The sequence below is a fragment of the Ambystoma mexicanum genome, chromosome 2q (assembly GCF_040938575.1).
Source record: "Ambystoma mexicanum isolate Mex_15411 chromosome 2q, UKY_AmexF1_1, whole genome shotgun sequence".
NCBI classification, from domain to species: Eukaryota; Metazoa; Chordata; class Amphibia; order Caudata; family Ambystomatidae; genus Ambystoma; species Ambystoma mexicanum.
Genome location: NC_090924.1, coordinates 561259088 through 561272955, shown reverse-complemented (window position 1 = coordinate 561272955; position 13868 = coordinate 561259088). Strand labels below are relative to the sequence as shown.

At 43.2% G+C, this 13868-nt stretch overlaps 1 protein-coding gene across 6 annotated transcripts in view; it reads right to left on the bottom strand.

The window, feature by feature from the left end:
- ADCYAP1R1 (ADCYAP receptor type I) overlaps window positions 1-13868 on the bottom strand; it is a 1274377-nt gene that overhangs the window by 1092143 nt on the left and 168366 nt on the right. For all 6 annotated transcript variants that reach the window (XM_069647708.1, XM_069647709.1, XM_069647714.1 and 3 more), the window contains exon 2: window positions 10201-10361. In XM_069647708.1, the coding sequence (XP_069503809.1) occupies window positions 10201-10236 (36 nt within the window). In that variant the 5' untranslated portion in view covers window positions 10237-10361. The remainder of the gene's footprint in view (window positions 1-10200; window positions 10362-13868) is intronic.

Below are 13868 nucleotides of genomic sequence, written 5' to 3'. Positions count from 1 at the left end.
AGTGCAATATGAAGGCATACTTGAGATGTGCAAATCATGAAAATTATGTAGAGTGGACCAGTTTGCACCTAGGTGAATATGTAATTGATCCCCTCTATGTAATTTACAAGGATTTCTAAAATGAGCCCTGCTGTGTTTTGTCATCTACACAATGCTGGAACACCCCTGGCATGACATACTGTTTAAAGAAAAGAAAAACTCTGGCTACCTTAGGCTTGTCCAAAAAAGAAATAATCTGTGGTACACATATTATGGATTTAAATACAGAGGCACTGGAGAAGGACCTTGCAAATGCGTTGGAAAGAGAAACTATATGACTGTATACAACATCAACCCCTTGTGCAATACTGATACGTGTTCTATGTCTCAACAGGGTCACAGTTTGATGAATATGCCATAAATTACATCTGTCTCAAAGTGTAGCTGGTCTTCCCTCCAAAATGTTCAAGGAAAATATTGTAGATTTTCCTGCTTGAGTCTTCGGTTGGATTGGCCCCTCGGCCTTTCGGCCCGTGGTCGGGCCGAAATCGTCCCTGGGGAGTGGGGGCCGGTTTCTGACCATGCCTGGGCAGGTTTGGAAGAAAATAAAATTAAAAAAAATATATATTTTTGCCAATGTTTTCTTTTTTTTTCTTCCAAAAAGCCTTTCATCCTTCTTATGTCGATATATGAGTATCAACACAGGTTGGGTCATATTGTATGCATATTTGTTCTATAAAAAAAGAGCTTAAGCATAAGTGCTATACAATAACATTATCATTTGGCCTTGGATGTCTGCTTGGATTCACAGTAATTTAGTGTTTTTAGGAACAATGCGATTTGATGCCACTTCCTGTTTTGTCCAGGGGTGAAAGGTCGTGTTTCATCTCTTCCCTGGATATCACTTAGAGGTGGGGTAAAATGACATCACTTCTGGTAATGTCAGAGGTCAAGGGTCATGAGGCGAGGGGTGGCCCACTTTTGTTTGGGTGACCGGGCCTATTTCTTGTCCCAGTCCGACCCTGGGTAATGTTTGCCTTTTGGTGGGAGGTGAATTTAACCTCAGGCTGGGCTCTATAGAAGAGGATGGCCCCTTTGATATTGAATCAGAAGGACGCAATGGTTTCTTTAATGAAGATAAGAGTAAAGAGTGTTGTTATTAATGGGCTATGCTCAAATGGGATGAGTCCCAGTGTTTAAGAGCCTGGGCATTTTGTAAGGGAATGGTCTACACACCTTGGCTCTCCGTATATTTGGACAGCAACTCCCATCAGCCCTAAACAGGAATGTTAATGGTGAGGGATCATTGAAGTTGTAGTCCAAAACACCTGGAGACGCACAGGTTGCAGACCCCTGTTGTAAGGGCATAATTGTTGCTGAAGTAGAGCACATTCTGAATGCGACTGACCAAGCTATACTACTGTTTTTCTGGGGTCCAAAAGTACAAACTGAAACTCTTATTTCAACTGACAATGTATTATTGATTCTAGGGGTAGCAGGGTCCTAAGTGCTCTGACAGCAATTATAAAATGTCCAAGTGCACTTTACTGCGCTAATTCAACTTAATAATATGGATGCTGATGATATAACTCGATAAGGAGGAACGATAAGAAGGCTCTCACTTAAGCAACATGCTGGGCGAAAGATAGATCATAGGAACTTTTAAATGACGGTATTATGAATCAAGATTGTGGCAGCAACCAGTGCATCATTTGCAGAGAAGCAAGAGACCTTAACTTAAATATTTTGGCATGCGATTGGGTTGCCACTTTTTCATCAATTTATAATTCTGATTGCTGTAATACGGGGGAAGCTGACTGATCAATGTGATGGCTGTTCCATTTAAACTTTTCCCCTAAGCATTTTTATGGAGGCCATCAACAAGGCCTCTAGCCACAAGAGTCCTGGCCCAGACGGTTGTCATGTCAGCATATTCAAATTAGATGGTAATTTACAATCATGGTCCTATCAGGACTTGCGACATTCAGACGTGCAAGTGCTGTGAAGAGAAGTGCAGGAGATAAGGAAGGGAGAGTGGGTGGGAGGGAGCAAGGAATAGACAGGTACTGGTGGGAGCCCGGGAGGGAAGTGCAAGGAGGCCAGGGTGGAGGCTAGGGTGGAGAGTCCCATGGGTGGGATGAAAGCCGATAGGCAGAGGGCCGTCAGGGGCAGTGCTGAGGGGGGCAGGGTGCTGGTGTTGACTGGTTGGAGGGCCTGGTAGTCTGTGAGATTCATGAAGGGCCAGTCCGCTAGTTTCAGCAGCAGTAGGGTGATTAGCAGGGAAAGGAAAATGGGAAGATGTAGAGAAAATCAGAGTTTTTAGAGGTTTCCAGAACTTAAGGAGGTCCAGTTCAAGTCTGTGGGGGCAGGGAGGCTGTTCCAAAGAGAGGCACCAGTAGAGTAGAGAGACCTGGCCCCTACTATCTGCTTGGAGAAGCATCTGACAATCAAAGAGTTAGGGCTAGAGGAGCAGAGGGCTCTAGCAGGAAGTTTTTAGGGAGGGAAAGTTGGAGATAGCATTGTCCCAGACCCCAGAAAGCCTTGTGAACGATGCAGGGGGCCTTGAATGTGATCCTTGCACCCTCCGGGAGCCAGTGGAGAGATATTAGGTCTGGAGAGATACGGTCCCTGGAATTGAGGCCAAGGATAAGTCTTGCAGCCCTATTCTTGATCAGCTGAAGGGGTCATGGGGAAGAAAGGGGGGGTTGAGGAAGAGGCTGTTGCAGTAGTCCAACCTAGAAAGGACCAGAGCTCCAGAGATGTTGAGCTTCTGGGGAAAGGTGAGGAAAGGGAGAATGCCTCTAAGGAGGTGAAGCTGGAAGTGGGCCTTCTTGGCAAGGTCCAAGTTGTGAGGGGTGATGGAGAGGGTGGAGTTGAAGATGACCCCAGGTATTTTGGCTTTAGAGGATGGTGAGGGTTGATGGCCCAAGAGGGTGGCCATAAAGTTGGAGGGAAATAGGGTACAGGGGCCCCAATGAGAAGGATTTCTGTCTTACTGCCATTAAGAGAGAGATTGTTAGCCACACACCATGCCTGTATGGCAGTCAGAGAGGCAGGGAGGAGAAAGGAGGAGGTAGAAGAGGGAAGTTTGAAGGAGAGCTGTGTGCCATCAGCAATACACTGGAAGTGAGGAGAGAAGGAGGCGATGAGGTGAGCAAGAGGGGTGAGATAGCTATTGAAGAGCCACAGTCATAGGATAGAGCCCTGAGGGACACCACAGGTAGAAAGTGAGGTGGTTGAAGAGAAAGACCCCAGTTGCAGCTGAGAAGGGTGTTTAGTGAGGAAAGGGGTCAGCCAGTCCAGTGTCCGGTCTGTGATACCGAGGGTATCACAAAGCCGTTTTATGAGGATAGAATGGTTGACCGTGTCAAAGGCAGAGGAGAGGTCGAGGAGAATGAGAACCGCAGGAGAGTTAGAGTCACGACTTACAAGCAAGTCTTCATGGGTGTTCAGAAGAGGAGTTCCCATGCCTCTGGATGCCCGGGAATCCAGATTGATGGTCATGGAGGCAACCAACGAGTTCAGTATGAAGGATTAATTGGAGAAGGGGAAACTTCTCCAAGAGTTTATCTAGGAAGAGGGTGGTGGAGATAGGGAGATAGTTAGCAGGGCAAGAGGGGTGCACAAGAGAGTGCTTGAGGGATAGAGGGAAAAAGCCTGTGGTGAAGGAGTGGTTACAGAAGTCCACAACAGCCAGGGCAAGAGTGGCGATGTTGTCCTTGATAGTTCTAGAGGAGTGGGGGAGCACCTGTTTGGAAGAGACCTTCATGGAGCTGACAAATTTAGAGACCTCGTCAGGTGTTATGGGCAGGAGGGAAGACAGTGCAGGGGCTTGACGGAAGGGGACCAAGCTAGGAAGGGGAGCAGGAGTGGAGATGGTGGGGGTTGGTCTTAAAAGCGAAATGGAAGGCCAAAGTGTTGCAGAGGGCCTTGGAAGGAAGGGGAGAGGTGTAGATTGCAATTGGATTGGTGAGTTCCTTCCCGAATATGAAAACTTTAGCAATTTTTTTAGTGGCTCCAGAGATGCGGGTTTGGATGCGGGCCCTCTTCTTGGAGCGAATGGAGAAACGATATTGCCTTTGGAACAGGCGACAGGCCAGTTTGTTGGACAGTGCAGCTAGCTGCCGTTCAGCAACTCTAAATGTATGTTTTTGAGAAGCTAAATCGGAGTCATACCAAATGTTGCACTTGTGGGCAGGCTTCAGGCGGATCCTCGTGACAGGGGCAACAATGTCAAGGGTGATGGAGATCAAGAGCTGTAAGTTGGCGAGGACAGTCAGAGGAAGAGTCAGATGCAGGAGTGGGCGGGGATGAAAGTGGAGGCAAAGGCAGCGACTGACACTCGCTTCATCAGTCAAATGATGGTGAAGGAGGCTGGCAGTGCGGAAGGTGGCTTGGACATAGAGCCAAGAGGCTCCAAGTCAGAGGAGAGGAGAGAATGGTCAGACCAGGGGTGGTGACCAGGTTAGTCATAGGGATGTCAGAGATAAAGGCATCCAGAGTGTGTCCCGCTGAGTGATCAGACGGGAAGGAAGGATAGTAAGAGAGAGGGAGTCACAGAGGTCACAGAACTGTGAAGTGGCTGATTCAGAAGAGTTGAGGTGGATATTGAAGTCACCAAGGTGGAGGAGTTTGGAGGTCAAGTTCAAGAGGGAAGAGGTGAGGTTGGCCCATTCAGAGAGGAAGAGAGGGATAGGCCCAAGGTATTGAGGGTGAATGAGAGAGTAGGTGAGACACCCTAGCCTACAGACTAGGCATTCAAAAGAGGTGTAGGATTGAGTAGGTATGACAGAGGCAGGGACCCACTCAGGAAAGATCAGGGCTACTCCACCTCTGGGCTGGTTGGGCCTGTTTACGAGAGGAGTTTGTAGCCCTCAGGAAGGAGAGTGTCAAGAGCAGTGACTGAGCTGGCATTGAACCACATCTCGGTAAGGGAGATGATGTCGAGGTCAAAGCCTTCAAGAAGGAGATGTCAGAGGAGTGTTTGAGAGCAAGATGAGCATTCAAGGTAGCTAAGTGAAGCTGATTGCCACCTAATATTTGATGTTGAGTGTGGGTTCTGTGAGGGATGGGCACAACAGAGCAAGCACTTAATTTGAATCTTAAATTGTCAAGAAATGTACTGGGTATATGGGTATCAAATGGGTATAATGCTGCAGATGCCTTGCCTTAATGAATATATGAAATACATTTCATTGTGTTTATAGGACTCAGTTCTGTGAACACCTAAAAGAGAATGCTTTATCTGAACATCTTGCTCACATTTTAAAGAAACTCCATCTTGATCTGGTGGTGAATGTTTGATTTAGGATGTTCTGCAAGGGTGTGTATTGGTGTGTATTGGTACCCCTGTTGTATAAGTCATACATTGGTTATACATTGGTCACTGGCATACCCAAGCAGGAAATTATTCATTAACAATCTTACTTTAGCCTGAAGATGCAGTGTTACCGGCTCAGACACCCCTTGCACTGCAGCCACTGCTTGATCAATAAACTGTATTCATTCTATCAAAGGTCCTATCAGTGAATACTGCCTAATATGAGGTTACAGTGATAAGTGAAAACCTGAAGTCTTGCTATTTATTTAAATGTAAGGACACTAAAATTGAGACGTTTGATAACTATGATTATTTATCGAGGTTTACTTTCTCTAAAATGGGCTGATCATGTCAGGAAGCAGGTAAAAGAAATAAACAAATAGTTGTATCTTTGTTTTAATTTCAAAGTAGCCACCCAATTCAATCCATGTTGCTAGCCTATCGGGCCAAAACTGTGGAAGCTGTCACATTTGGGGCAGGTGTATTGGGGCATGCCAAAACTGATGTTTAGCTTATAAGGAAACGTATTTTTTTTAGAAAAGTATTGCAACTCCCACAGGCAACTCCAGTGTTTGCATTGCTTGCTGAGAGTGAGGGGTAGGCGTTTCAAGTGATTTCTAACTTTGCAACCATTATTTATATGGTGTTCACTTTGAACTATTCCAGCAGCATCACTTATGAGGAGTATCTTGAGTAGCTTGCTGAAAAGTGGAGTAAGTAATGGGATTGATTGGCTATGCGATGTGAAGGAACATCTAGATCCACCAGGCGTGGGCTCTTGGTTTCTATAGCCAGTGATGGTAGACTCTAATTCTCAAGGCCTCCCCAAAATGAGTTATGATAAAACTTCCCGCCAAACTTTCTTAACGGTGCAGATGCCTGTCGGTTCTGAGCCCTACTTACTATAGGAAAGAATGTGTACTTACACTCTTGCCTATTCAAATTTAAAAACATGCTACCCTTAAATGCCATTACTGTTGCATGGACTCTGAGGGAGAACTGTATGAGAGGGGTGCTTTTGTAAATCTAATATAGGTGGAGACCGATTGAATTTTATGTTTTTTTCATCCGTTTTATACTCATTTGAGAAAGCAAACAGGTATCCATGTCCTCTCACTTTAACCAATGCATGCCACCACTAATGTGACTTCAGTTACATAAGAATAAGTTAATTTGCCATGCTGTTGAGAGATACGACTTGGGCACATTGAAAACAGGAGACAAATGAATCGCAATGCGGGATAAAGTATAGAGTGGGTGACAGTTCCTCGTAGATGTGTGCATGCATGTGAAAATGTCTGTTATATGGGTGTATATCTCTTGCTCACCTTTTGGCATATTTAATGTTTTAGTATATTTTATTTTGTTCTCATTTCATTTTCTTGTTTCCAAGTAAAAAAAAAATGTTGCTATGTACATGTAGAGAATATTGTTCTCACCGAAATAAAGAAATTACGTGAATTTTGGTGTTGCATTGTGAATTGAAGCGGATTGACACTTTTAAGACCAGACATGTTGGTCTCAATTTGGGTTTAAACTAAATGACAAAAACAATATGCACACAGACCTATCATAAATATATATGGGACCTCACTACAAATTCAACAATGCAGCATATGGTTGACAGTAATTTAGTTAGAGCCAAATTCACGGGACCGAGTGGCAGTAACAGTACATTAATTTGGCTTTACCACCATAATATTAATGAGGCCCCTTGTCAAAGATGCCCCTTGACTTTCAACAATCTCATACATGATATCACAATCAAGGCTTTAGTTAAAACTACCTGTTTCTGGTTAACCCCAAATCAAATCCTGCATTCCATGAGCCCTAGAAAAATCCACAGTCATAAATATATACAAGCATAAACACAAATCCATTATTCATGTAATACAACCCAAAGTAATGTTCTGCCTATGGGCTTTCATCCTCTTCCAATCCCTCTGAGCCCTAGATCCAACAGACACCATCACCATGCTAGAATGGGCCTCAAACACATCCTTCAATTCCCAGGCATCAAAGCGGCCAGACATTATATTACTCCCCAAGATCTACATTTTAAATGCTTTCCTATTGAAAGTGGTATTCCCATTAGCCATGCAAACCAACCATATTCTGCCCACCTCTATAAAGCCATGACCATACTTACATCAATCCCCTTACCCAATTCTACTTGGTGGGTAAAATATTTTACCAGAGAGCAGCCAACCATCTACAAGCCTACTTGAACACACACAATCAACTAATAGATTATAATTCCAGATTTAGACCACACGGCATCACTAAACCTGCAATAATCACAGATGGGATGGTTCATATAATACCTCAAACTCCTCGAATTTCTCCAGGTCTGGCCAGGTTAACCTGTCCAGGATCTGACTTCGATTTGAAGGTAGACAAGTGCAAACTTTGAACCACTGTTGCCAGGTATGTTTACTGTAAGCAATATTGGGCTTGTTTTTACCTAAAATCATGTCTCTTTGTATTTGTCTCTTTTGAATGAGCACTGCAATGTTGTTATCCTCAACCTGCAACATACAACACTCTTTGAAACACAAAGCAGTTAGCTTTTGAAAAGGCAGGAGCAATTCCCTATAGTCCTTAATAGTTAGGGAAGAGACTTAATGAAATTAAGGGTAGATAGGATTAGTTGTAGTGTAGGTAAGAGTGGTAGTACATGGAAAATATGGCCTATCTAGAGGTAGGGAATCAGGTTAGAATTCTGGTGGTGGTTTGGGAACATGACTTGTGGGTGAGGGGCAAGACACAAAATCAGAAGAAGGCCAAAGCAGTGGGAACCCATCAGCATTTTGTAGGAGTATGAGTACACAAAAACAAAATTAAGCATATAGTAATTTTGTTGGTGGGGAGAACACCAAACAAGTCTCGAAGTGAAAGGTGAAGTTTGTAGGTGGGAGCAGTACACACAAGCAATCCCATGGGCATTTGACATTATAGGTAGGGAGTATGCCAAGGCAATAATAATAATTCATTTCTTGTATAGCGCTACACACCCATAGGTCTGATAGTACTGAAGTAACAGAAGACATTATTATCCCACAGAGTGGTACTCGATTTAGTGACCTCTGGAAGGATGAAAGGATAAGTTGAGGCTCCCAGGAATCAAACCTGCCACAGTAGGCTGCACACAGATATCAGGGGCGAGCACTCATCTCGCTGTGCTATCTGACCAACTATCAATCGATTGAAGCTTTTTGAATAACTGGGATAAGAATCCCTTGGAGACTCGAGGATGAACTGTACTGTGAACAAGGATTTGTAATGAGAGGCAATTCAATCATACCACCTGAAGTTATATGCATTGGTATAATTCATTTGTCACATAAATGTCACCAAAACCAAGTGAAGATGCAGACACGACTGTGGTGGCCTGCTTTTGATGTGGAGAGTGTGGTCAGGGAATGTCTCATATGTGAACACAGTGAAAAGGCAAGTCAATCACATACTACTCCTATGACCTCAATGACCATACCCAGCATTTAATATGATAGGACCCACTAAAAGCACCACCATGCACTGGTATTGTATGATACTTTTAGACCTACTTATTAGATGGGAATAAGTAGGGGTTGTCCAGAATATGTGCACTAAAGATGTTATAAACTTACTAAAACACATTTTCAGAAGGGGTGGGGATCCCAATATTGTACTCACAGATAATAGGGTCCATTTAATGTCTGAGGTGATGGAATATTTTTCTCAGAAACAATTGGGCTGAACACTCAGACTACTGATCCTCCCACTTATTTCTGTCTGGCTATAATGTTAATGGTAATGCTAAAGATATTTGTACCGCGCATCATCACCAACGGAATTGGTCCGCAGGTGCTCTGGCTGATCTGCAAACAGAAAAGGAGGGGTGGAGGATAATAGGGTGAAGTGGGAGTAGGAAAGTGAGAAGGGTGGTGTCCTGTTGGCAGCTTCAGTTCGGTTTTCACCATGCCCTGAGCTTGGGTGTGATTATCTGATCTGTTTGGTTCCTCATGCGCTGTTGGTGTGAGTTATGTGTTGTTTGGTTTGTTGTTGCAGTGGGGTGAAGTACCTGTGATTTGTTGTGCAGAGAAGTGGTTGCAGGGGTTTTTGTGTGAGAGATGAATGTGGAAAGTTGTGTTTTTGGGTTAGTGGGTTTTTTGCCTCTTAGTCTTTGCATTTCTTCGTTCCACGACTCTGATTGTCTTCTAGAGTTGGTATTGTAGTTTGTCTGTCTAGTGGTTAGGTGTGATGGGGTGGAAAGTTTCCATATGAGCTATTTCAGAGGTTTGTGTGCCAGGTTGAGGCACGCATTGTCACCCGCACCGGTGTTTGTGCTGCATATTTTTTACATTCATACTTGTTGTCCATCCCATTCATGGATAACTTTCATCTTCACTCTTACTTTTTCAGTAATGCAAAACTACTCTTCTAATATTGCTCACATGTCCACTGCATGTCTTTGGAAGCCAGTATGATGAAATCAAATTATGAAATGCTAACCTTCATTCCAATGTATGTTTTTTTTAGAAAGAGTGCTTTATTTTTTTATGTGATTTGGAATATATTTTGATTTGTGTTTTGACGCATTCTGGTTTTATAGATGGGTCTTTTAGCATTTATGCATTATTTAATTGTCACTGGATTTCAGCTCCGCGTTGAATAGGATACTTGCTTTACATTACACGTTGATTAAAAGATTAAAAGAAAAGAAGTCACATTTCTAAATGCCAACTTGAGTCAACATCATGGTGGCATTCAATCGTTGATGATGTCAATTTTCCAGTATCAACTTGCAACCAAAAGAGCAATGTTTCATTTCCTCACTCCCACCCCATCTAAAGGTTACAAGTCATTGATTAACAGTCTTGGGCACTCAGCAGAATGAAGGACAATGTGTTCTTCCTTACCAGATGGACCAGGAGAAAAGGCAGTAGGGGATGCATGGCGGTTGCTGTCCTCTTCTTGCAGGAAATGCTTAGTTGATGTGGAGGGACTCCGCGTTTCACTTCCAGTTCATTCACAGTGGCGAAGAGCAAGAAACAATATCTTCAGGCACCAACTCACAGCTCTGCAACAAAGCAAAGCAATGTAATCAAACATTTGGAAAATACCACAGTGATAAGAAACAAGGAAAACAGGTGGTAAAATGCGTACCCCAGGCACAGTGTCCTATGCAAGACAAGGCCGCTCAAACACCAAAGAGAGGTGGTGCAGGGTCAAGAACATAATGGTTGAGGCCAGATTACAGTTCCACAGGACACAATGGTAAGGTGGTTTTGTAACATGTAATTTGGAGGGCCATGCGTGGCACACCATACACTAAGGTTTTATGTAAATAACATAGGGCAATGTAGGCATTTGCTCAGAACCATACTTTGTGTGGTCAAGTACAGAAGCCGGGATTCAAAACTAAATCTCTTTTCTCAGTCAGCAGCTGAGTTACAAGGTCAAATATTGTGAAAAGAAAAGTGTTATCCAAACCCAAAATTATCATAATGTGTCAGAGCAAAACAAATGCAACATCCAAAAATAAACACATGGAATAACAATGAATAATACAGCTATTCATTAAAAAACCTGACAAACGAAATGTAATAAGCTTACAATTAGCTATGGAAACTTGTTTTAACAATGCATCTAATTACAAAGCCTAATTACCTTCCAAAAAGGCAGAGTGAAGACACAAGAAAGGGGTAGGCCAGAAAATCTCACTTATAAAGCACAAAGGGATTTTGGTATCAAGAGGGACAGCGTTGTTCAATGACAAACACTGCAGAACCTTTGTGCAATTGATCAAGATGTGGCCTATGAGAGCTATGACGGCTAAAAAGAGATTTCTGCGTAACTGTAATACATACTGCAGACTGAGTTCTGAAGTGTGTCTAAGTGAATTGGAAAAGCGTCACTAGATCAGGTGGCCTACAAGCTGAAAGAGAAAAATAACACACATTCGAGGCCATCTGCTGCAAGGTTTTGAAATTCTTGCAATGAAAATGTAATCTTGTGTTGGTTTTCAAATTTCGTCCTCTATCTGGTTGTCTAATTTTTTTCTGCTTTTAGAGTATTTAAAGGTTGATCAAAACTGAGGTAAAATAGTTTGATCCTTGATAAGATATTTGATAAATATGGATTTTTATGAATGTTTATGGCAGAGATGTCTCTGTTTGTGTTTGTTGTGTATGTTGTAATTACTGCAATGTATTTATATGTAAAACTAATAAGTACAAAGGTGGAAAATATTTTTTTTTAAAACACAAGCACGTATACAATGATGTTACTGTACATAGAAATATAATGAACAGTATAACAAAAATATCCATCGAGGATGAGTGCAAAAATGCCATTGCACAAAAAACAATGTGTGGCCTAGTCCGTATCAATTGACCTGATGCAAAATGCATTGAAGGAATATTTGTGTTGCACGTTTTTCATTTCTGCCTTAGTGCTAAATCCTCTGCAAAGGTTGCATAATTCCAAACTTTGGACCTGTTTCCCAAAGCACATTTCCGTACTCACCCAAAAAAGTAGCAGCTCAGTTCAGATTTATTTGTACATTTATTTGTTGTTTATTTTTTTATTGGTGAATGCGTGAGCGTAGCTTGAGAGCAGTGGAGTGCTGTACAGGGTTAGGGTAGCCAGCGTTATGGGCTGTCATCTTTTAACAGTAGCGCAATACTGTGTGAGATAGAGTCTGTGCCTAGGGGTTAGTCCGTCGTCAGGTGTTGTTGAAAAATCAAAGTTTTGAGAAGTTTGCAGAATTGGAGGATTGTGGGGCAGATACTGAGCTCCAACGGGTGGTTGTTTAACAAGAGAAGGATTGTCAGCAGGCCTTCTTTCTGCTGGTGAATTATGATTTGAGCGGATTGGTCGATTTGCTGATTGAGGACCATGTGCCACCAGATATTTGGAGCTTAGGCACCAGGTCAGCTGGTGAGCTACTCTTGACTGATGTGTATATGATTCATGCAGCATTGAACAGTAACCTGGCTTGGAAAGGAAGCCAATGTAGTTCACATAGGATGCGGGTGCTTTGGTCAAAGTTATGCCCACCTGTAAAATGACGTGCTTCAGCATAGTGGACTTCAAGTGAAGAGCTGGGAGCCTATTCAGAACGGCATTTCCCCCATTAATGTGCAAGACCAAAAGGGCCTGCAATACGGTCTGGAACTCCTGCAGCAGGATGAAGGGTTTGATTTTGTGAAGGGTGAAGTTTTGGAGCCAGATCATTTGGGCCTTCTTGGTTCTGTGTTCTTGGAAGGACAGACTGCTGTCAATGATGAAGACAAAGGATTTTGCTGAATCTGACAGTCGCTGGCCAAATCTTTGTAGGTGCATATCATAGAGCCACTATTAGACAGTTTGGCATTTAACGGGGGCCCATGAGTACCAATTTGGTCTTGAATGATTGAAGTTTGAAGCAGGCAGTCGAGCTCCAGGGCTAGATGATGGAAAGGTCATCGCAGAGACAACATACGTCCTGCAGGCATTTACTCTCATATACAACTCAGTATTGCCTGTGTATTGATGGATGGCTGTATTGGGATATTGGAAGAGTGTGCCCAGAGACTGCAGGGAAAAGAAAAACATGAGTGGTGAGAGCATGGAGCCTTGGGGGACAGGATACTCGGAGCTGGTTGTAATGCAACATGTTCATCTGGGCGGACTAATGTTTGCCCGAGTGGTAGGAGGTAAGCCAGTTCAGGACAGGGCCAGAGAATCCTTTTCATGAGGAAGAGAGGATAATATGGTGGTCAATGATGATGAATGCAGCTAATAAGTCAAGGAGGATGAGTAGAGGGATGAGGTTGTTCGATTCTGGGTAGTAGAGGTGTAGTTATTACTTTTTGCAAGATCTTGCTAACAAGCGGGAGATTCGTAATGGGCCGGTAGTTGGCCAGGTCATCTGGGTCCAGGTATTTTTTTCAAAGGAGAGCGTATGAGATCAGGCTTGTGGATGTTTGGGAATTACCCTTCTGTGAGGGAAGCATTAATGATGCTAAGAAGGGCATGCAACATTGTGCCCATCAATTGTTTAATGATGGAGGCTGGAATATTATCTCAGAGTAGGTAGTAGGTTTGAGGGAAGCAAATGATTTTAGAAAGTCTGAGGAAAATAGGTGAGAGAAATCTGCCCAGAGGGGCAGTGTGGGTGCTGGAGCACAGAGGCAGGGCTATGGGGAGGAAACTAATGCTGTGTGGTGATGCCAGATTTTGTCTATTTTTTTAATACAAATGTAGTTGATTCTGTCACATTTTTGTTGCTGGCACCTCAAGGCCAGGTGAGGGTTTGGTGCAGTTTTTTCGTACTTTAAAGAGTGATTTGCTTCGGTTAGAGGCTGCCGCTATTGTGTGAGCAGTAAGCAGCTTTGGCTTTGGTAATCCAAATCCTATGGTAGCACAGACAGCTTTGAAGTTGGTGAAATCTCTAGGGTTACAGTTTTTGCATCACTGCTTCTTTAGGGCTTGGATTAAGCATTTGTTGGAGGCAGGTTTGGTGGTGTACCAAGGGCCAGATGGTTTGGTCTTACCATGGATGTTTTATGTGGGGGCATGCCGGGCAACCAGATCATAGCAG